At 40.9% G+C, this 24,706-nt stretch overlaps 1 protein-coding gene across 5 annotated transcripts in view; it reads left to right on the top strand.

Moving 5' to 3' along the window:
- The window catches only part of FRY (FRY microtubule binding protein), a 235,717-nt gene that overhangs the window by 109,840 nt on the left and 101,171 nt on the right, over nucleotides 1-24,706 (top strand). For all 5 annotated transcript variants that reach the window (XM_072361601.1, XM_072361602.1, XM_072361600.1 and 2 more), the window contains 6 exons: nucleotides 11,577-11,630; nucleotides 19,365-19,504; nucleotides 21,697-21,787; nucleotides 22,186-22,265; nucleotides 22,397-22,477; nucleotides 23,444-23,612. In XM_072361601.1, coding sequence (XP_072217702.1) covers nucleotides 11,577-11,630; nucleotides 19,365-19,504; nucleotides 21,697-21,787; nucleotides 22,186-22,265; nucleotides 22,397-22,477; nucleotides 23,444-23,612 — 615 coding nt within the window. The remainder of the gene's footprint in view (nucleotides 1-11,576; nucleotides 11,631-19,364; nucleotides 19,505-21,696; nucleotides 21,788-22,185; nucleotides 22,266-22,396; nucleotides 22,478-23,443; nucleotides 23,613-24,706) is intronic.

The following is a 24,706-nucleotide window of genomic DNA, read 5'->3' as shown; positions in this document are numbered from 1 at the left end:
TGTCAGATTTGGTAGGTGTCAAACCTACCCACAACAGAGGGGTTGGAACTTCATGGTCTTTGATGTTCCTTCCAACTCGAGCCATTCTATGAAACAACAAGGACTAACTTTAAAATGCTTAGAGTTTTCTTACGCATGTTCAAATTTACAGACGTCAGTAAAGGTATTAGGAGTGTAAGTTACTGTGGTAGATGGAGTAAAAGTCAGGTTAAAACAGGGGAAAGTGTTGTGGTGTTAGCCCAAACTTTACAGCTTGCATGTGTTCAGATAGAGGATTTGAACAGTCTTGAGTTCACTCATTTACAAGGTATTCCTTTTAGCACAAACCTCTAAAAATAAACAGGCGATAAAACTTCCTTTCTTGGTTGCGCTACAGCTGAGCACGAATTTCAGTACAACCATCCTTTGTGCTCTTCAAAACTTTAAAAGTCGTATTGCTAGTTTCTTCACTGCACATCTAATAGTTTGGAGAACAAATAATTTAGTGAGTTTGATTCTTTTTTCAGTTTGCTTGGAATTTACTAGTAGTAGTAGAAGAAGTATTGAATAGAAGAAGAAGAATTGCTCTTGCAATTTGATTCTTCTTTGGTTTGTTTTGCCATTTTTTCTTCTGAAATACTGCATACAACCAAAATTTTTGAGTGTCCACATTTTGATGTTGTTGTTAAACATCCTAGGTTAAAGATGTCCAGTGTAGGGAATTTGATAAGCAGGCAAAAGTGAGCTTGATGTGATGACAGAAGCCATCGCCGAGTCACAGCAGTAGTGGATGATATGGATGTCAAAGAGACGAGATTCAGAGCCAACAAGTGAAAGCCTGTGCTTGAACTGAACTGGAAGTTTCTTAGACAGTTCTGTCTTCAGCAGTTCAGAATTACCAGGCACAGTCTTTTCCACAAGAATGAAACAGAAGACCTGTTAAAAAGAAAAGAGAAGTTGAGCAAGAACAGTGTGGTTTCCTGACCAGTACTGAGTCTGTCTTCTAAACATGCACCTTTCATCATTTTTGTGCAATATCTGTAGTTGATGTTTTTGACCTGACTTTACTAAAACAAGAACTTTGGGAAGATACAGAATTTTTCCATATATATTTAATAGCCACTTGAAATAAGCTGTTTCTCCCCATCTGAAATACCAGGTACCCTTAATATTTCTTTTGTACTTAATTTTCAAAAGTTACATGAAGTTCAGTCATGTTTCTTTAACATTTTCAGTGTCTGTAACATTTTTTCACAGAGTTGTGGTGTTTCCTTGAAGAAACCAGGGGAATAAATGTTTTTGATGATGTGTTTAGGATCTTCTTTTTCAAATGTTAACGAAGGAAGTACCCTGTAACGTTTGTTTTACCATCTCTGTACCCGACATGGCATCTTACACAACTATCTGATAGCTAATTGATGCTGAGCAGAGCAACAAGGGAAATTAAAGATTTTGTTGTCATCTGCTGAACTGGCAAGTTGTATTTTTATTCATGATGACCTTCTGGCATGCAAAGAACCGTTGTGAAAATCTAGGATAGTAATTGCCTGTTTGGTAAAAGCTCCAGGTGGGCAACATTTGTGAGACAATCAGAGTAAACAGATCTTAAGTCAAAAAGCTTGACTCTCTTAATTACTTCAATATAAACTAAGTAAGCTTGTAGGGGTGGAGGGATTTTCAAATAGTAAAAAGGTAAATTAGAGATGAAAATTATTTCCAACATGGTCTAGAATAATTTTCAGTACAACAGCTTAGCTTATGGGACTGCAGATGAATTTTTGAGAAGGTTAAAACAGAAGTAAATACCTCATGAGCTTGCTCAATGGAGCAGGGAGCATGGTGAGTGAAGAGACGAGCACCCAGCCATGTGGAATCAGGGACCAGACAGACAGAGCTCCCCTTCAGGGGCAGCTTGCTGGTAGGTCAGGTCGGCCCTGTGTTAAAGAAACCCCTGAAGGGGAGGCGCTTCTACATAGAATAATGGTTCACAAGCCCAAGCTACAGAAACAAGTTGACCTCATGGCATTTCCTCCTAGATGATGAAAAGAATAGTTTACACACCACGTGAGCACAGGATTGTCAGCAATACATTTTCTTATGTTTGTACGTACAAACAACCAATGGCAAAATGATAAATGCAAGTGTGTTTGATCCAGCTCTGCGAGGAGCACAGCTTTTCCTGTGAGACACCAACCACCCTTCTTTCCTGCTCTAAATCATAGAATCATAGAATTACTCAGGTTGGAAAAGACCTTGAAGATCATCAAGTCCAACCGCAGCCTAACCAGTAGCCTATCTCTTAAAAAAAAAAAAACAACCACAAAACAATACCACAACAACAAACCTCTGCTAAATCATATCCCTGAGTACCACATCCAAGCGGCTCTTAAACACATCCAGGGATGGCGATTCAACCACCTCCTTGGGGAGCCCATTCCAGTACCTAACCACCCTTTCTGTAAAGAAGTTCTTTCTAATATCCAACCTAAACTTGCCCTGGCGCAACTTGAGGCCATTTCCCCTCGTCCTGTCACAAGTCAGTAGTGAGAAGAGACCTGCCCCACTCTCACTGTAAGAACCTTTCAGGTACTGGAAGACGGCAATAAGGTCTCCCCTCAGCCTCCTCTTCCTCAGACTAAACAGCCCCAGCTTCCTTAGTCTCTCCTCATAGGGCTGATTCTCCAAGCCCTTAACGAGCCTCGTTGCCCTTCTCTGGACCTGCTCCAGTACCTCCATGTCCTTCTTGTGCTGAGGTGCCCAAAACTGGACACAGTACTCGAGGTGAGGCCTCACCAATGCTGAGTACAGGGGCAGGATGACTTCCTTAGTCCTGCTCACCACACCATTCCTGATACAAGCCAGGATGCCATTGGCCTTCTTGGCCACCTGGGCACACTGCTGGCTCATATTCAGCCGACTGTCCATCAGCACACCAAGGTCCCTTTCCATCAGGCAGCTTTCCAGCCACACCTCCCCAAGCCTGTAGGGTTGCCTGGGGTTGTTATGACCAAAATGCAGGACCCGACACTTGGCCCTGTTGAAACTCATTCCATTAACCTTGGCCCATCGATCAAGTCTATCCAGGTCTCTCTGTAGTGCCCTTCTCCCCTCAGGCAGATCAACACTCCCTCCCAGCTTAGTGTCGTCTGCGAACTTACTGAGGGTGCACTCAATCCCCTCATCCAAATCATCAATGAAGATGTTAAACAGAAGCGGCCCAAGCACCGAGCCCTGGGGGACGCCACTTGTGACCGGCCGCCAACTGGATTCCACTCCATTGACCACAACTCTCTGGGCCCGGCCATCCAACCAGTTCTTCACCCAGCGGAGCGTGCACCCATCCAAACCACGGGCAGCCAGCTTCTCTACCAGAATGTTATGGGGGACAGTGTCAAAGGCCTTACTGAAGTCCAGGTAGACCACGTCGACAGCCTTTCCCTCATCTACTAAGCGGGTCACCTTGTCATAGAATGAGATCAGGTTAGTCAGGCAGGATCTACCATTCATAAACCCATGCTGACTAGGCCCGATCCCATGGCTGACCTTTAGTTTGTCCATGATGATACCTGAGATTATCCTTTCCATAACCTTCCCAGGCACCGAGGTGAGACTGATGGGCCTGTAGCTGCCAGGATCATCTTTCCGGCCCTTTTTGAAGATAGGCGTCACATTTGCCAGTCTCCAATCCACCGGGACATCCCCAGTCAGCCAAGACTGCTGAAAAATTATGGACAGTGGTTTGGCGACCACATCCGCCAACTCCCTCAGAACTCTAGGGTGCAACCCATCCGGCCCCATGGACTTATAAACATTCAGCTTTCTAAGTAGGTCCAGAACCATCTCATCACGGATCACGCAAGGCTCTTTTGGTTCCCCCTTCCCGTCTACCAGTGTAGGGGGGTGCGTTCCCAGGGAGTTACAAGCATAACTATTGAAGACCGAGGCAAAGAAGGTATTAAGTACCTCAGCCTTGTCCCGATCCTCAGTGACCAAGTTGCCCTCAGAATCCAACAAGGGATGGGGATTTTCCTTAGCCTTCCTCTTGGTATTGATGTGTTTATAAAAACATTTACTATTCTCCTTAACCTTAGAAGCCAAGCTCAGTTCTAGCTGCGCCTTGGCCTTCCTAATTTTCTCCCTGCACAGCCTCACTACAAACCTGTAATCCTCATAAGTAGCTCCCCCATTCTTCCAGAGACCGTAAACTCTCTTTTTGTTCTTTAGATCAAGCCAAAGGTCTCTGGTCAGCCAGCCCGGCCTCCTCACCCGTCGGCTCATCTTTCGCGATTTTGGGACAGTCAGCTTCTGCGCCTTTAGGACAATTTCCTTAAAGTATTCCCAACCTTCCTGGGCTCCCACACTCTCCAAAGATACTCCCCAGGGGGCCCTCTCAACCATAGTCCTGAGGAGGTTGAAGTCCGCCCTCCGGAAGTCCAAGGTGGCAGTTCTGCTGACTCCCCTCCGCGGTTCGACAAGGATCGAGAAATCTAGCATTTCATGATCACTTTGTCCCAGACGACCTCCAACCTTTACATCCCTCACCAGACCATCTCTGTTAACAAACAGCAGGTCCAGAGTTTTGTTTCCCCTCGTCGGCTCCTTCACCAACTGTGTCAGGAAGTTATCTCCCACACACTCTAGGAACCTCCGAGACTGTTCCCTGTCTGCTGTATTGTAATCCCAGCAGATGTCTGGGAAGTTGAAATCCCCCACCAGAATGAGGGGGAGTGACCTTGAGACCTCCCCCAATTGCCTATAAAGCATCTCATCCACCTCATCATCCTGGGTAGGTGGCCTGTAGCAAACTCCCACAATAACATCGGTATTGTTGGCCTTGGTTTTTATTCTGATCCATAAGCTTTCAACCCTGTCATCATCATTATTGATTTCCACGCATTCACAATCTTTTTTAACATAGAGAGCTACACCACCACCTTTCCTACCTAGCCTATTTTTTTTAAAAAGTTGGTAGCCCTTAATCACTGCACTCCATGTGTGGGAGTCATTCCACCATGTTTCAGTGACGGCAACTATATCAAAATTTTCTGAACAAACAATGGCCTCCAGCTCCTCTTGTTTATTACCCATGCTGCGTGCATTAGCATAAAGGCACCTGAGCTTGGCCTCCTTGCGATCAGCAGCAGCCCTAATAGCCTTGTGACTACTATTAGGCGTTTCCACAGCCACCAGCTTAACACCAGCCCTCGTGTTTTTCCTACAAGGAGGCAAGTCATCCTCCTCCTTCACCAAGGGCCAAGACCTTAGGGGTTTAGAAGCATACCCCTCTCCTGCAAGCACAGGGACATTGCATGCAGTTTCCATTTTGGTGACCCCAGCTACTGCCCCACCCCCCTTCATAACTAGTTTAAAGCCCTCTGGATGAACCTACCCAATTCTCTCCTTAAGATCCCTTTTGACCGGTGGAACCCAAGGTCAAAAAACCCAAACCCCTGCCGGGCACACCAAGCTCGGAGCCAGGTATTGATCTGTTGGCCCATTATATTGAATCCCTCATTCTTCCCTGAAGCAGGTGGGATAGAGTTGAACACAACTTGTGCTCCCGAACCCTTTACCTGTCGCCCCAAAGCTCTGAAATCCTTTTTCAGAGTCCTCATGGAAGTTCTGCCTACCTCATCACTACCAACTTGGAACATTAATAGGGGATAGTAGTCTGAGGGGTGGACTAGGGAAGGAAGCTTCATCCTTACATCCTTAACCCGGGCACCCGGGAGGCAGCAGACCTCTCTATGTAGAGGGTCTGGCCGACATATTGGCCCTTCTGCTCCCTTCAGCGCAGAGTCACCAATAACGATGACCCGTCGTTTTTTCTTTGTTGCTGATGTTCTAATGGTGGGTGAGGAACGGATGGACTTGGGGGGCACCACCAACTGAGGAGTACTACCATCATCACCATCCGAGGACCTACTCAGCTTAGGGGGTTCCCTTTTAGGTAGTTCCTCCACCCTCTCTCCACTCACCTCCTGATTGATTTCCAGTGCCTGAAACCTATTGCTCAGGGAGAGTGGTGGACACGGGGCAGGCAGGCAGGGGGGATACCCACGACGGCGAGTTGGAATTCTCTGCCAGCCCTTCTCAGTGGTAGGGATTGTCCTTCTGTGATAGGGCAGGGGGTCCACCACCTTCCCGGTGTTTTTTCCATGCTCCTCACCCTGCTTCTTACTCCCACGTTCTCTTGTGGCCCTTAGCCACTGCACTTCCTCCCTGAGTTTCACCACCAGGCTTAGCAGCTCGTCCACCTGCTCACATCTCACGCAGGTGGGGGCCCTGCCACCCTCCCCAGGCAGCAACAACTCCAGGCACTCCATACAGCCAGAAACCTGAACTGCGGCATTTCTGGCCTGGCCCTCTGTCTGAGTTGCCACAGTTTTGGAAGAGTAGGATCTCTTCCTGGTGGAGACCATGATTATACTGTAGTCCCAAGAACAGCAAGAAGAGCGTAGGAAAAACTAAAGGCTAATACTTACAGCCCCTACTACTTCAGCCACTACCTATAAGCACAGCTTACTATGAGCAGAGATAGTGACTACCACGCTGGTGTAAGCTGTGGGCGGAAGCTAGCTTGAGGCTCTTTAAAGCTTGTTGTCAGGTGCTGACGTTAATGACCAGCAACAACAACACGTTTGCAGGCTGTTTACAGGCTGTTTAAACTGCCCGGCAGTGTCAGCTCCACCCCGATGACTCAGGAGCCTGCCTACAGCTGACAGCTCCCCAGCACAGGCAAAGCAAGGCACTGCTACTGCCTTCACAGAAGCCTTAAACAGAGTTTTTCTTGAGGAAGAAGAACTTACTTTTGGTTTTTTCTACTCCAGATCCCTTCTACTCCAGATCCCTTGCCCAGTGCAGTCTTACCTGCTCTGTAGCTAGTCTCCGCAGAAAGTGATCAGAGAATATAGGACAAGGACACGCAATTTCTGTCACAGTTTGTGTGGGTATTCATAGTCAGAAAAGAATTATGCTTGGGGTTTCTTTGGTACTTAAGATTGCACTTGCATGTATTTTATATATATATGTTTTAGCTACAGCAGTTGGACATGGTCTGCATTTTACGACAAGAGCTCTATTCTGCTGCTGTTGCCTTTTTCTAACTGTTCTATCCAACCACACTACACATTTGAGTGTGTACAGCTGCATTTAGTATGTACTTTAATCGTATCCAAATAGCCTTGTATTCCCCATGACTCTTAATAAAAAAAATGGGTTTTATCACAGTAATGCAATAACCAGTTGCAGTTCAGTAGGAATAATGTGCCTAATGGTGAGGTTAGAAGTAGCTTCAAGTGACATTATCTATCATTATAACACAGTGACATAGTGAAGCTTAATAGGCAGTACAATATCATTTTGTTTTCCTGTTTCCCTCAACATTCAGTTCTGAGACAGGTGGTTTAGAAAAGCTATTCCTGTGTAAATGTACCCAATTACATTTGTGTAGCAACCCGAAAAAGCATTAATATATTAACTGTTAAAAGTAGCTGACTGTTGTGCAGAAATACTTTAGTCTGACTATGTTCATAGAGGACTTGAGTGATACTTTATTTTTTAGATAAATAAAAAATATTTTATTTAGTTCATATGTGCGAATGTGATAAGATATATATTTGCTATTGCATATTCAACATACTCTGTTTTATTAGATTCTATTAATGTTCTAGCAGTATAACAGTGAAAGGAAAGTAATTTTTAGGTGAGCATTTTGTTTTGTAAGCACTGCTGATGAAAAAGTTTAACTTAGTGATTAAAAGTGGGAAAGTTATTATTGAGATTCCATTCTTTTGTGATTTTTGGGTGTTTTTTTTTATAGCCCAGAAAACTCTGTGCTTTTCACATTAATCAAACCTTTCTTTATTCATATTTTGTGGTTGTAGGCTTTGGCTCCAAAGTCAGGATACCTATTCATCTCAAATTTGGAAGACCTTTCTGTAGGATGTATTACAGCTACAGAGTCTCAAACAGAGTCAGCTCATCGTATAAAAGGGCCTCTTTGCGATTTCTGAATTAGGTGGGCAATAAAATAAATAAAAATAAAATAGTGCTTTGAGTCTGGAAGACATTTCTTAAATTTTTAAAGAACTTTTAAATGAGTGTATCTCCAGGATACATAGAATGCCACGGAAACCTTTACTCACAGGCAGTTGTATTTTATTAGGCTTCTTAACCATGTATTTTCTTGTCCTGAAGCTTTGGTATGTAATGAAAATGTCTACTGTGAGTAGAAAAATACCTTACATAGTAGCTGCCGTAGCACTAATGTCAAAAACATTGCATGAAATGAAGTGGTAGGATTTGTAAGAGTATTACAGCTAAGTGGTGTAGAATTGTAGTTTACAGTAGACAAGAAGAAATGACCAATGACCTAAAGAAAAAAATACTGTTTTCAAAGGACTCTCAGAGCACCTGCATGTATTCGAGGTAAGGCAGAACATGAAGTCTCTTACACATAGCAACAAATACGCTTCCTGTCTTCTGATTTTCTGTGCTAAGACAGCGCTGGATAACTGGAAGAATCAGAAACAGGGAAAAACTGGTGGATATGAGAGACATGGTGTCACTGGTTGTGGCCATTCCTTCAAGGGTGCAGTGAGCTGATCAGGACGGGGCTGCACTAGAGACATGGCTTCATGCAGTCAGCACAGGGGTAGCCAGGCCCATCAGACAGGGGATGAAGATGAGGCAAGAGAGGGCTGCAGGAGAAGTTGTCTGCCAAGGGAACTAAGAGAGGGGAAAAGGCAAAAAGGTGCAGGAGGAGATGAAGGAAAGAAAAAGCCTTAAAATGGAGATGTTGGGAAGTTAGAACAGCAGAACCATTCCTGGCTTTGCTACGTGTCCCTGGCTTGTCTCCAACCCTGGAATGCCTTCTGCTTCTGCCAAGCTTGTTGCATAGCCTGTGAAGGTGAGTCACAGAATCAGAAAATCCTGGGTTGAAAGGGACCCACAAGGATCGCTGAGTCCAACTCTCAGCTCCACTCAGGGCTACCATATTTATGAACATTTTCCAAACGCTCCCTGAGCTCCAGCACTCAGGCCGTGCCCTGTGAGGCCGTTCCGTGCCCACCGCCCTCTGGTGCAGCCTCTTTCCCTCACCCCCAGCTGCCCTCCCCTGACAGCTCCATGCCGTTCCCTCGGGCCCTGTCGCTGTCACACAGAGCAGAGCTCAGCGCTGCCCCTCCGCTCCCTGTCAGGAGCTGCAGCCGCCATCAGGCCTCCCCTCAGCCTGCCCTGCTCTGGGCTGAGCACAACAGGGGCCTCAGCTGCTCCTCACACACCTTGCCCTGCAGACTATTCCCCATCTTTGTAGCCCTCCTTTGGACACTCTTTAATAGCTTTATGTCCATTTTGTACAGTGGCACCCAACTGCACCCAGTGCCTGGGGCACCACACAGTGTGGCTGAATGTACCACATGGGAATTCCTGATCTAGTGACCTGTAAGAGGGCAAGAGTTACACTGCCTTTTCTGAAAGGAGGGATCTTCCCAAATTCAGAAGCACAGACCTTGAGGAGTGTTATCATCAGCTACTGAAGTATCTGTGAGGTGTGTGTGCTTCCAGAGGCAGGCTGCAGATAATTAGGGCATTTTCAAGGTTGTGGTTGCAGACCTAGGTTCTTAGGGTCTTAGACCTAGGTCTTCTTATGGAAAAGCATGTAATGAAAAATTCACATCTCATTTCTGCCTGAAACGCTGAACATGTTTTTGCACAATTTTATAGAGTGCTTTGCAAGCCAGTGTTGCAGCATCAAGCATTGTAACACAAAGCCAAAGTCCAGAAGCTATTGAAAAAGAACTTAAGAAACTTCACTACAGTAATGCTTGACTTCTGTAACAGAATCAGAAATTTAGTAGTAATAAAAAAAAAGAGGTTATGTAGTTGGTTATTTTTTTAATAAACTTCACCCATTCCCATGGTCCAGGACCCATGAAGGAGCACTTAGGAGCTTTTTTACTTTTAAATGAACTCAGCAATAGTTTTGAATGATGATCTGTCTTCCATTTCAGTGAGCAGCAGACAAAGGAAATATTACCCACCCATCAGACAGAGCTCAGTCGAGTAGCACTGAGCTACCAGTGGAGGATGAGGACTGTGGAATGGTTTCATGTGTCTGTTACTGGGCTACAAGATTTGCCTGTGTCTGTTCGTTACCAATAAACTGTCACTGAGTTCTAGTTAATAGGTGTTGTGCCACTAATGCAACCTGGAAAACTAACTTTATAGATTAGAGATAACAGTGAAAAATATTGATGACTGTCCTGGATAAATCAGTGACTCAGTAGAAAATACTTCGATTTTTCTCTTTGCTAGGTCAGGGGATACTGCTGTCACTCTGCAGCCCAGCCTCCTTGCCAGCTGGCATTAAGTGTATCAGCGTAATTAATCTCAAAATCAGTCAGCAGATGACACTGGACAACATTTTCTGCAGAAAGCAACATTAAATAACAAAAATATTTTGTACCACTTCAAGTCTTTCCATTTTGCATCCATTGCTGCTTGTCCTGGCACAGGGCACCGCTGCCTCCTGAGCCTCCTCTGCTCTAGACTGAACAGTCTCATCTCTCTGAGCCTCTCCCCATAGCAGAGATTTTCCAGTTCTCTAACCATCTTGGTTGCCTTCCGTTTGATGCTTTCAGTTATGTTCATGTGTCTCTTGTTCTGGGGAGCCCAAAACTGGACCCAGTACTCCAGGTCCGGCCTTACCAATGAGGTGTAGAGAAGGATCGTCTCTCTTGACCTGATGGCCTAATGCAGCAAGAATACTATTAGTCATCTTATCAGCAAGGGCACTTTACTCACACGTGTTCAACTTGATGTACATACAAGGACTCCCGGGTCCGTTATTGCAGAGCCTGATAGCTTTACAAATGTTAAGTATAATAGTGTACTTGTACATGCCAGAGTAGTTGAGCCTGCTTGGCAAAAAGAAATGCTGTAAAGGTAAATGGGGTCTCCTGATCTGTGCCATTTTCTTTGGCCTTCCCAGGTAGTTTGAGAGTGCGTGTTGAAAATTTGCTTCCATTTCTCCTTCTGCCACTGACTTACATCTGTGAGGAAATTTAAACCAATGCTTATGAAGCAAAAATTTCCTTTTTTCTTTTAACATAACACGGTCACTTTTCTGCAGCTGTCTCCATTAAAAATGAATTGTATGGTATCTGATGTACAATCACCTTTCTTTCAGTGCGTGCTGTGATAAAGCAGATATACGAGCATCTTAGCACTGCCTGGTAGTAATGTAACAAGATGGTACATCCTATAGGTAAATACTGCACCTTAGGTACATACTAGAGGAAAAGTTGTGTGATTTCTACTGTATTGAAGTATTTTATAGTTGTCAGTGTGAACACCAGGTAAATCAGATGTGATAAATGGTTAACCATTTCGTTTCTTTGAATACACTAGAGACACGCTATCAGGGTTAGTTTGTATGTGTGCCTGGATCTTCTTTCACATGAAACATCCTTTCCAGCATGAAAGGGATCAGGTGGGAAATTATGTGAGCAAAAATGTAACAGAAAAATAAGACTAGAGCTGGTAGAATGTAATATTGACATTAAGTAATGCATGTTTAATATATTTTCTTTTAGGAGAAGCCACTGACCAAATCTCTACAACGAGGAGAGGACCCCCAGTTTGATCAAGTAAGACACTTGGAATGAAATTATTTCTGTTTCTTGAGCTGTAAGACAAATACTTGGAAAGCAATCTAGTGTCAGAAGACCATCACAGTACACTGCAAAATAAAATCTGTCAGTGTGCTTTAGTAGGATGAGTGTTTTGCCTAAATTAGGAATATTTAGGAATATATTCCTAAATTAGGAATGTTTTCCATTATTTTCAAACTTCTTTGCTGTAGAATTTCTTGATTTCTGCTGCATATTTGTTGTGTTATTTTCTGTCTGTTTCCTTTGATTGAGGTTTGAAGGAACCTTTATATCTTATTGATATATCTGGTTTTTGAGAAGGGCTCATGGTCCCCAGTCATAAAATAAAATAAAATAAAATAAAATAAAATAAAATAAAATAAAATAAAATAAAATAAAATAAAATAAAATAAAATAAAGATCTAGAAAAAAAATCCTACGTGAGTAACCTATTCTGAGATAAAGAAAGTTGTAAAAGAATTTAAGGCATGTAAAGATTGCCAAAACTCACTCCCAACAAAGAGGAGGAAGAAATACAAGGTGTGTCATGAAAAACAAAGTCATGTGCTGCTCCACCATTCCTGTCTCAGTGAGCTTTGTGCTTTGGCCATTGCTGCCTGTACCATTGTGCTTCTGGTGCCATAAAGACAGGATAGAATGAAATAGCAGAAGCAGCAGTGACTGCATAACCTGAAATCAGTTCCGGCTAATGCAGTAAGCTGAAAGTACCACACTGAGATGTTTTACTTCAGGTGAGGAGATACGCATGGGTAGTACTTCAGAACCCAAAATGAACTGAACCACTTTTATTGACTCTTCTGGTATGTTAGATATATTGTGCCAGAAGAAGAGATGCCTTGTGAGCTCCTGCTGGCATCCAGAAAGGCTCACTTCATAAATTCAGCTTGACAAAGTAACCCTTTCTAGGTTGTTCTGTAGCCGCTTTTGCAGAAGGGGAAGGCTGTCAAGCGGGCTGTCCAGGAGGCAAAGGGCTGTTTTACAGTCCTGACCATCCTGCCTGCTTCTGCTGGCCACAGCCTCTAGGGAAGCCATCCACCGCAGGCTGACGGAAGCTGCTTTGAGCTGGTAATGATTTTTTTTGTGTTTAGTATTTTGACCTTAATTTCATATTTTCACTTTTTTTCCCTTCCTGTGGGAAGAGTTTCAGATATAAATGGGAAAGAAAAACAAATTAAGCCACCCATATGCAAAACTTGTGATACTGTTCCTGCAGTGTGTTAAGCAAACACATAATGGGTGGCCTTGATTTGATTAAGTATTCATGGTCAGGCAAACTGTGGCCCTTTACAAGGAGGAGTTAGAAGATTTCACACTTCTCCTGGTTACTGGCAAATAGAAAACTGAACAATTAATTCAAGATAAATTCATGTGGATAGTGAATACTTCCATAGAGTGAAGCGATTTTGCATTTCCAGCTGTGGCGTTTTACTTTAAATCCTGGGCAGGAGGAACCAACAAATGCAGACTGAAAAACAAGGGCACATTCTGTTACATACAACATTCGTGTACATTTCTCACCACATATCTGGAGTTCTACCTAGATGTGTGTAGAGAGTTGGTAGAAAAATTGTAGACCTGAGTTTGCCTTAGACTTCCTTGATGAAAACCTCGGTTTCATTTCCATGAAATTTTCCAAACAAACAGTCCAAACTGACATTTTCAGGCTTTATGTCAGCCTGAGTTTTTGGCAGTGTTTCACTTGAAAGGTTTTATTTTGTTTTAGTAAGAGAGAGCAAAAAGTCTTTTTTCAGCTGTCATATATCTTTCAGTTTATTTCATTGATGCATCTCAGTATTACAAAGCTGTTTTATTAACAACTACGTCAGCATTATAAAATTGTCATGAAAATGCAGATATTATTTGCTGATACTAAAAGTTAAGTTCTGATCTATCTGGGAAACCTTGAATAGCGTGATAATATGCCATACTAAAACCAATAGTAAAAATAAGAGGCCTTGTGCTTTTAGCTCTAACCATTTGTGTTTAATGGTTATTAAATTAAATTAAATTAACTTGAATATGTAGAATATGTGGGATGCAGGAAGACCAGTTTGATAATCCCTTGCTTCTGCCTTCCAAGTAAAGTTTGGAAAATGTTGGTATTTATTCCAGAAACAAAGGTGTCTGGGAAGAACAGGAAAGGCAACAGATAACATCCCAGCCATTTCTAATTCAGCAATTGAGGAATCCCCATGAACAAGTGTTATCAAGAAGCATCTGTTAACTTTCAAGTGGTATCTAACAGCTTTGGTTTTCAATTTGAAGGCATCAAAAATGGCACAGTCAGAAGAACGTAATTTTCCCAAATCAGATTCTGAAGGCTTCAAACAAATTGCCTGTATTCAAGTCAAATGAAATTGATGGGTGAAACAAAGTGAACAGATCACTAGGATCTTAAAATATCTGAACTGCATCTTAGCTGTAAATTGAAAAGCAGCAACAGTAAGGAATAGTCCAATTTTAAGTTAAGTTGTCTTTTTCAGGTTGGCTTCAGAGATGAAAAAAGACAGCTTTAAAAATGCCCTTTGCCAAAATTTACAACAAGCAGAATGGAGTTTTAGCTACCTTCAGTAATTAGAATGAAGCTTAAGGTTGAAACTTGTGAACCACTAGGAATATATCTTAAAGCATTGTTTACTTCCACTGAACAGCTTTATCTCTGACTGTCAGAAAATGAGACTATCTTCTGCCTGTTCTCAAATGTGGTTATGATCATAGCTCCAGGGTCTGGGGACCTGGCAGTGCACATGCAGAGCTGATGAGGTGATGCCAGACAATACTGTTTCTTTCCACATGGGTGTAGTATCAGTGTCTCCTGGTGGGCAGACAGTATTGTCCTGTGGTTCTGTTTAGCTGTCAATTGCATCACCATCCTCTAACTTAAAATAGGATCTTTAGCAATGTATGAAGTAATCTCACTTATCCTGACTTGCAGAACATCTCACTGTTAGCCTTGCAAACTGGATTCCCTACTCTGACTGTATTTTCTTTGTTAGGTGTGCATGTGTATAAAGAAAGCACATACTGGAGGATGTATAGTTTCAATATGTGTTATCTTTATTACACATTTAAAGTTATGCTCTGCAAGTTCTTCGTTAGACAGCTTTACTTGACTATTGGCAAAGAGTTCTACTGCTCCAGCGTTAGCACGCTCTGTCTCACCAATTACAGGAATGTTATTAAACACAGTACTACTGAACTATGACTTAAACTTCCTCTTACAGGAAACCATGAAGTTTCAGTACACGAAAAGATCAAAAGGTAGGGCAAAAAACCCCATAATTATCCAAGAGACTCATCCTCACACAAGGAGACATTTTTATTAGTCTTCTCTCAGCCCACACTGAAGTATCTTCTATTGCTCAGAATAGAAGTGTTCTATGAATTGATGACACTGAAGGCACCATGTATTCTTGGATCAACCTGCAGACATTTTTCCATATAAAAATACAGCATGAATATAATACTTTGGACCTACTCATGACCTTCCATGGAAGTGAAAATGTATTGGCCTTGATGCCGCACTCTAGATGGGGCCTCACAAGAGCTGATTAGAGTTGGACAATCATAGAATCACAGAATCACCCAGGTTGGAAAAGACCTCGAAAATCACTTCCCTCTCCCTGCTGGCCGCCCCTTTTTTAATGCAGCCCAGGATATAGTTGGCCTTCTGTGCTGCAAGCTCATGCTACTGGCTCACGTCCAACTTCTTGTCCATCAAGACCCCCAAGTCCTTCTCCACAGGACTGTTCTCAAGGGGTTTTTCTCCCAGCCTGTATAACTATCTGGGCCTTGTTGAATCTCACTAGGTTCTCATGGGCCCACTTCTCTAGCCTGTCCAGGCCCCCCTGGATGGCTTCCCTTTCCTCCAGTGTATCGACTGCAGCGCTCAGCTAGGTGTGTACCCGATGCTATCATCTGTGTCATTGATGAAGATGTTGAAGAGCACTGGTCCCAAGACCGACCCCTGAGGGGCACCGCTTGTGACTGGCCTCCACCCTGACGCAGAACCAGTAATCACAACCCTCTGACTGCATCCAGCCAGACAATTCCTAATCCATCATACAGTCCATCCTTCAAATCCACACCCCTCCAATTTAGAGAGAAGGATGTGGTGAGGGACTATGTCAGAGGCTTTGCAGAAATCCAGGAAGATGACATCCATCACCCTTGCCCTATCCACCAATTCCATATAAATTGTTACCCTGAAGTAAAGCTGTAAGCCTCGCTAATGTTTGAGCAACATAAATGAAATCAACTGTCTACAACATTATGATACAAAAAATCTTAGTTTTTTACTCACACAGGTGAAAACCAGTGATTCCAAATTACTTGTTACCAGTCTTAATGATTCCCCAATATACTTACTTAGGAGTAAATGCCCCCAGAAATTATCAGAACACAGATATGATTGAAATAAGATCTACGCAAACTTAACTGTATTTACATCAAATGTTAGATTTTACAGATTTTTTACATTTGAGGGTTGGCTTATTTAGAAATCTTAACATTTGCAGGAAAAAAATTGTTCTGTCTCCAGGGATCCAATAGGAATTCCATCATGTACCTACATTAATAACAGCTTAGTGTAGTTCATCTCTCTACCCTTGCCTCCAAGACCTCCTGGTCTTACTGTTGACCATTATTACTCTGCAGTTGATTTCAAGGAACATGAGCTTCATTGTAGCCTTTATTTTCCTTGAATCCATGTTGTTTATAGTTATGGGGTTTTGTTATAGACATGCATTGGATGGAAAAATGTTGAAGGAAGGGAAAACATTATTGCATGGCTGTGGGTATCCTAAATATAGCAAAGAAAATATCAATCAAATCCTACTTCTTTCAGTTGCATTGATAGAACAATGTGTAACCTCTCTTGTATTGTCCATTATTTTGAGTATACACAATAGTTTGAAGACAGACTGCAGACACTGACTGAATAATAGTTCAGAAAAAATAAATCATCACTGCAAAAATGAAGTACTGGATTTCTGCATTAATAAAATGACAGTCAAGTGCCCATTTGACATACATACAGATAAATATGATGTATGAAAAGATGAGAGTCAGGACATCAATGATGCTATTGAAAGGAGAACTCAGTTTTGGATGCATTTGCTATTAAAGCATATAGAAATTCATATGTGAAATCTAAAAAAACCCACATTATTATTCATCCTGTTAGTGGAAACATTTCTTAGGTTCCTGTTTTGACAGTACAGCAAGACTTTCGTGAAAGTATATAGATCGTAGCAAACTATCTGGACAGAATTTCATTCCATTTATTTTCACATATTAATCCAAAATAAATATTAAGCATTTACATAAAGTATGGTTAGTGCTCTGTGAACAGAAGTTTTAAACAGCTCCACACTTGTGCAGATTTCTTATCCTTAAGTTATACAGTAGGTGGTTCATTTATGATGGAAGAACATGATCATCTGTACAACAAAGACATACTTGTACATCTGTGCACTCCCTTTCAGGAGCAGCACAGAGCTAGAATTCATCTCCATCCTGGACTTACTTCCAATAAATGAAAGGGTTGAGTAACCAACACGCTGGCTAGACTTCCCTCCCTTCCTGTTCCCTGAGAGCCAGGTCTTTGCCCAGTCCACCCTTCCTTCCTGTCTTAAAAGTGCAATGACAGAAAGATTTTTTTTAAAGTTATATTGACCTTTTATCCCTGCTAGTGGCACGTACTATAAATTCAGCGGAGAAGGTACAGATTGGGGAGATTTAACAGGATTCAGTTTGACTTTTCAAGGGGAGTGAAATTGTGTAGCTGAAGGAAGAGCAATGTTTTAGGCAGCCTGCGGAGACACCTGATTGAAACCATTCTCTACTTGCAGTTAAATATTGTGATCTCTTAAAAGTTACTGAGCTTCAAGTATTTATTGTTTTGCTTACGAGCATTGCTGTGATCTTAAAAATAGATGCTTCTCTCAGAAAATCCCACTGTTGTTCCTGGGTTTTACGGTTTTCTTCAGGAAACTCTTTCTCGTTGCATCTCATAATGAACAGCTGCTGTTGTGGCAGCTTCAGAAAACCTTTTAGAAAACAATAAAGAAGCAATAGAAATGTCTGAGCAGGTAGTGAATCGTCTGCTCTGGCACTGGCTGATTCATGTCTTTTAAGATCTTATCTGAAGTGTTATGCTTAAAGGCTTTGGTATCCTTCAGCTTGGGCTGCTGTAATCATTCATCCTGAAAAGCCTCCTGTCGCTGCTGCAAGCACAGCCTCCATGCCATCTTCCACAGCAGCTTGTTTTCTATTTCAGATAATAACGTATATTGGATCGAGAGCATTCCTAAAATGGAACTGTTGCATAAACTTTCATTTTTAGCTTTCTAACGCTCTATATTTAATTTTAGACCGTAAGATCTGAACACAGTCAAAACAATCATATTTATCTTGAAAATGTTTCCTAAGCTTTAGACCACACCACTGTGAGTTAGTTGAATTCTGCATATGAAAAACAGAAAAAGAGATCAGAGTTGTTTATCTAAGCTATTATCCACAAGAAAAATTGTCATTTTGGGGCATGACTGACATTGGGAATAGTGCTCAGATTCCTGGTTTTGGTCTCATCTTAGTCGCAGACTTCACGTGGGCTTGGTTGTATGCAAGACACAAGACTGCTTTTCTTGTTCCTCAGCACTCAAACGTGCTCTTTTGCATTTAAGCAAATGAGTAAACCTGGAAGAGCTACTGACATAATCAGCCTACCTGGCACAAAGTGCATTCAGCTCCTGCACTCAGCACTTCGTAGGATCAGACCCTGCGTGATCCTGGCTTAGTCACAAATCTCCAGATCTGGATGTCATTCATTTTTTAAATGATTTGCTCTTTTTTCATAAAAAAATGTCTGTAAATGTTTAGTTTCAACACTTATATGATCCTCTTGGATAAGGTTATGGTTGTTTATTTTACCCAAGCTTCTGATCTTTCGCGTATTGCTGGTTTATGGTTTCCTGTAATAGGAAGTTTAAGTCATAGTTCAGGAGTAACAGTTAAAAAATGTTCAGTAATGTTTCTGTAATTGGTGACAAAGTTTATATCAAGTGAGCAGTAGTGCTGGTATCCGGTACGACACTAACACTGCTTATTCAGAGACTTCTGAGGAATGGTTTTTTACTATATTTTACTTATTTGTACACAAAAATACAGAGGAAAGCATACGTAAAAGAGAAGTCTAAATTACCAGGTACATGGTCCTAATGACACGATACATTGGTATACCCAGTTAGTTAAGATTATCTATCTCAATTTGTTACAAGCTTCAGGAGGGGCATTCTGCAGTCAGATACAACCCACAACACAGTACCACTCATTAGTCACCTTTTTCTCTCCTATCATTACAGTGTGCTCAAATTAAATACCAACGTGTATAATGAATAAAAACAAGCGTTAGTGTTGAGTTGGAGGATGTGTTAAACATTTGTATGTGCTCTGGTATTGTCAGTTAAAAGGTACTGTTGACACTCTTACTGTATTTGTACTTATATTTCAAGAGGAAATGCTGAATATTAGGTACCTTAAGTTGGACCAAAGATTTGTAACTTGGAAAGATACATGAAAACAAGAAAGAAAATGCTAAACCATTGAATTGGTGCTTTATTTATTTATTTTTAAATTTATATATATATATATATTTAAAGGTAATGGGGAACCTTGGTCACTCTTTGCTTTGTTGTATTTTCCCTGTAGGTAATAAGCTCAATGAGCTCGCTTTCAGAATATTGCCTGCCCTCTATTCTGCGCACTTTGTTTGATTGGTACAAAAGACAGAACGGCATAGAAGATGAATCTCATGAGTACAGACCAAGAACTAGTACTAAATCCAAAAGGTATGGTTTTTAATATGTCTTCATGCGCTAGTGACAAATTCTGGGTAAAATATATTACATTTCACCTATCCACTTTTGTACATTTATAGTTGTTTGAAAGTTGTTTTCATGTTCTTGGAAATCTGCTCTCAGCTTTAATATAAATGAAGTAACTGTGTCTTTAAAATTATGCTGCATTTAGTGAAGACGCTGGTTCTTACTGTTGTTTTGTATGCTGTCATGTTATTTAAATAGATGCTTGTATAAGCTGTCTTTTTTGCTCATGAGCAGGTAATAATTCTCTAACATTTGGAAGGATTTTTTTTCATGCAGCATTGTGCTTTGTCAGAGAAATTTCACATACAGCTATTCTCTATCCAAATCACTGTGCACTGGTTAACAAGCTTTAGCAACATTGACTTAACGCTTAAACAAACAAGCAGGCAAAAAGAAAAACCCCAGAACAAATATATTGATCTCTTACGCTATCAGGAGTTCCTTGGCAATAAGTCAACAGACTGACATTGAGTTCTGACCGTTTGGTACAGTACATTATTTGAACTTAAAGTTTTTATGAATACATTTACATATTTCATTGAAACAGCAGACTTGGTGTTTAGAAACACATTGGAAGTTCTTTAGATGAGAATCATAAAATGGCTTAGGTTGAAAGGGACCATCAAACTCCGGCCACCCTGGGCAGGGACACCACCCATCAGACCAGGCTGTTTAGGGCCTATCCAGCCTGGCCAGGGATGGGGCACCCACAGATTCCCCGGGCAGCCCATGCCAGTGCCTTATCACCCTCTGAGTAAAAAATTGCTGACATCTAACCTAAATTTCCCCTCTTTTAGTTTAAAGCCATCCCCCTTGTCCTATCACTATTAGACCGTGTAAAAAGTCTGTCTACCTCCTCTTTAGAAGTTCCTTTCTAGTACTGGAAGAATTACATTTAATCCAATAATTACAGAGGTCAGTACTTACTGGATTGAAGGGATAAGAGCCAGTTTTAGGTATCAACAAGGTAGGTATGGACCTGAGTCATGCTCTCCTGGATTCCTTGTGGTGAGTGGAAGCAGGCTATTTGAAAGCATAATTCATCAGTTTGTGCACTGGCATGAGATGAATCCTTGTCATAAAGTGCCGCTTTCTCCTGACTGCCCCTTATAGGAGCCTTTTACAAGACAATCAGTTTATGTATAAGGTCACATAGAAGTCTTCAGGAATGCCACTCAAAATCTAGTTGAAGGGCAGTTTAACAGTGAACCAAGGCCACACAGTCAATTGATAGTATTAGAAAAAGTACGTATAACCAGTCCTTTCTCCACTTAATGTGAAACCAAGAAAATCAAAATGCAAATAATTCATTTCAATGCTGATCAAGCAGCGCTTTTAAACGCATTCTTAATTAGAAGTACATAAATACACCCGAAATCAGTTACTGAGAAATGTGTTGGGATCTGTTCTTTGCTCAAAGCCTCACTGAAGGCGGTGGTAGTTCTCTCAGAAGGCCTACAGGACTGCTCATTGAATATTGAATTTTACAAAAAGAATTTTACATTTCATGTCATCTTTTCAGTGCACTTTGTACCTGTGATCAGTTGATCCACACAGGTATGTTTTGTCTTTCTGTTGCAAGCTACTCACTTCAGATCTTCTGGTCTGTTCACCAGGAATGCATTTTTACATATGGCAAATGATGGCGAATTAAAAATAATAACACTGGAGCAGTTTCAAAAAGAGGATGTGATTTGGTTATGAATTCTCCGTCAGTACTTTAAAGGCAGGTTTTAAAATTCATCACAAGTCTATATCTGAACTTGATAGCACAGAGTAATTTATTATGTTTGCCTTCCAAGTGTAATTGAGAACTGTCTAACTGGTGCCATCAGCAAGGAAACTGAAACAAACCAATCCAGGTTTCCTTGGTTTTTGTTGTGTTTTGTTTCCTTGAACAGGCGTACTTAAACTGGAGAAAAGAAGAAAATGGAAAGTTGTATTTCAGTATCTGAATGAAGGTGAATGGAGCAAGTTTGGTTTGTTTTACTTGTCTCAGATTTTAAGGAAGTATCAGTGCATTACTTCTGAAATGTTGTAGTGCAGTTTTGAAAAATAGAACATAATCCCCTGCGAACTACGTGTGTAACTGAAGAAAGCATATAATGTGATTTGTAACACATCTCCTAAATGCTGTGTTTCTTTTGATTTTGCAGTGATGAACAGCAAAGGGACTATTTAATGGAAAGAAGAGATCTGGCTATTGACTTTATATTTTCTTTAGTATTAATAGAAGTTTTGAAACAGGTATGGAGTTCTTCAGATGTACATTATCTGTACAAAGTTTGTCTTATAGCATAATTTTAGGATTCTTGTTTCTGGTTTTGTCTTTAAAAATCTAATAAAACCATGAGATAAAACCCTGTATGCTTGTCCATTGCTTTCTGTCTTGCACATGTGCCATACAGAGTATTCTGCACTCATGCAGACTTCACTTTGACAGGTTTTTGAAGATGAAGTATTTATCTTCAATTCTAAAGGGACTTTAAATGGATAGCTCATTTCAGCTGTCTTATTAGCTAGCTGCTATTTCTACTGGTATCTTATCTGTGTAGGAAAGGTACCCACAAGTAATACTAGTACTTAGTTATGTGGCTTGAAGTGTACTATATGTGTACCGGTCATGTTTTATTTTGTGTTTTCAGATTCCACTTCATCCTGTAATAGACACTTTGGTACATGATGTTATTAACTTGGCTTTCAAGCACTTTAAATACAAAGAAGGGTAAGGCTCTTTTTCAGACAAAAATTGCATGAAAAAAAAACCTACTTGCTGACTTGCATAGATTGCATTTAAGCATCATGCTTTCTCAGACACCTGACTGACAAACACAATTCTTTCTTATCTCTTGCCAGGTACCTTGGTCCTAACACTGGAAATATGCACATTGTTGCAGATTTATATGCAGAAGTTATAGGTGTACTAGCTCAAGCAAAGTGAGTAAAATTGAATACCATACATAAAGGAAACCTGAGTAGTTTCATTTACTTTGTATGCAAGTATTCTGGTTTTCTCAATTTCTTTAAAGATAGTGCACAATAAATCATTTCATCTCCATGGTCCTCTGTTCATCCAGGTGGTTTAGAGCATAACGTCCAGAAAATCAGAGACTTCCTATATGCATTGTCTATTCCAGTGATCCTATAATAAATTCAACTAGGCTACAGCAAAAGTATTTTCCCTATCTCACCAGTGATGTCTGTGGAAACCCCAAAGGCCTGAAGAGAACTATTTCAAATAGTCTTTTTTCTATATGCTGTTTTTTTCTCTAGCTGAGCAAACCTTAAAATGACTGCAATATTTTACCAATATTTTCAAGTCTCTATGCAGTTATTTCAGTTTGTAATTTAATGCAGCTTCTTCTGAATCCTGTAGATGATCCTTATGGATAGAGAAGCAGACTCATGTGGGAGATAAAATATGGTTACCACCCCTGCCCCCAATCCCAAGCTGTAGTGTTACTGTAATGACTGTCAGAAACAAAAAGCAAAGGCAAAAATGGCCTACCTGAATAATGGCCTACCTGAATATTTTCATGGTTATAATTTGAGCCTTGTCTTTTGCACGTACTTTTCACGATCTTTCAACTTGAATTTTTGAATGACGTCTGATAGGGCTATTTTAATGATATCATGAGCTCAAATATTAAAATGTAGCACAAGTGGAAAATAATTGGGAAGATGTAGTTGTGCACAAAGACTAAGGTCAGGCTGAACTCTTTTTGTTCTGAGTTTGTCAGAAGCAAAAGAAAGCTGAACTGAAAGAAATCTATTGACCAACTGATTGATATATTTTACAACCAGATGTGAATCTTCTGTCAGTTTTTCCCCATTTATATGTCTTACAATACATTTCAAACATGAATGTATGCTGTTTTGGGACTAACCAATACGAATTCCTAGATTTCCTGCTGTAAAGAAGAAATTCATGGCAGAATTAAAAGAGCTACGGCATAAAGAACAAAGCCCGTATGTAGTTCAAAGCATTATCAGCCTCATAATGGGAATGAAATTCTTCCGTATTAAGATGTATCCTGTGGAGGACTTTGAAGCTTCTCTTCAGTTTATGCAGGTAAAATTCTTAAGTGTAGAGCTGCGGTTCTCAGAACTTAGAGAGCAGACCCCTGTAACCTTTCCTGTTGTGATACTTCAGGGGATTTTTAGACACATAACTCTCAGTTCTCCGGTCACCTAACTCAGGAATATATCATTTCATTCCAGAGTGTCATGAGTCATATACTCATGTCCTCCAACAAAGGAAGTTTTTCTCCAACAAAAAGAGTAGAACTATGACCTCACATACTGACATCCTACAACCATCCCTTCCCCTGTGTCCCTGCCTAGCTGCTCACTGCCTCCAAAGTGATTTTTCCACCCTTGACATAGTTCCCAAAGAGGAGTGGAAGTTTGATGTAGAAAACCACAAAGGAAGAGAAAGAACTGAGGCAAAAGCTGGATGGAATTTCCCCTGGATGGCTTGTTACCTTGTTACCTTTCACCACACCTTCATGCTCCTTCCTCTATAGGGTATCCTGTACCCATCCATTCTGAGAACCACAAATACAGAGCATAGTATGTCTGACATGCATGCTTTAAACTAACATATCATTCTGTAAAAAGAAAATATTTAGAATAAATATTTATATTTATATAGAATAAAAAGAAAGTAGTCCACATTTCTATCTGGTAACACATGGTAGGTTGTATACCCCACAGCAGGTTTCTTTAGCTTAACATTTTATCTGCTCTTCTTTCTTGGGATCATCTTCATACCTGCAGAGTTTGTAAAATGAATGTTTTATGTAGATCTCCATGTAAGATCAGCTTATTAATAGTGTCAGTAGAATGATAAATAACCATATTTAATATTAGATGCTCACAAAGAAGGATTTGGCATTGGAATACAAATGCACACACATAGAGGTATGAAGAATAATTTCTCTAAACCTTGAACATGAATCACATTATATTTGAATCTTGCAGTGTTCTTAGCCATATTTAACAATAGAGAAAAGGTTAATTTTTTCTACTTACCTTGTGTTTTGATATGTGAAGGCAGCTCATTATGTGTTGATTTCATGTAAGTTATCCAGAGATGGCAACACATTAAAGCAGTGTGTGTTCACTGCATGAGTAATATGAGTGGATGTGTTGTATTCTTATTGC

This window comes from Excalfactoria chinensis, chromosome 1 (genome assembly GCF_039878825.1).
Source record: "Excalfactoria chinensis isolate bCotChi1 chromosome 1, bCotChi1.hap2, whole genome shotgun sequence".
NCBI classification, from domain to species: domain Eukaryota; kingdom Metazoa; phylum Chordata; class Aves; order Galliformes; family Phasianidae; genus Excalfactoria; species Excalfactoria chinensis.
Note: the sequence above shows the minus strand (reverse complement) of the source record. Positions and strands in the feature narration are given on the sequence as shown.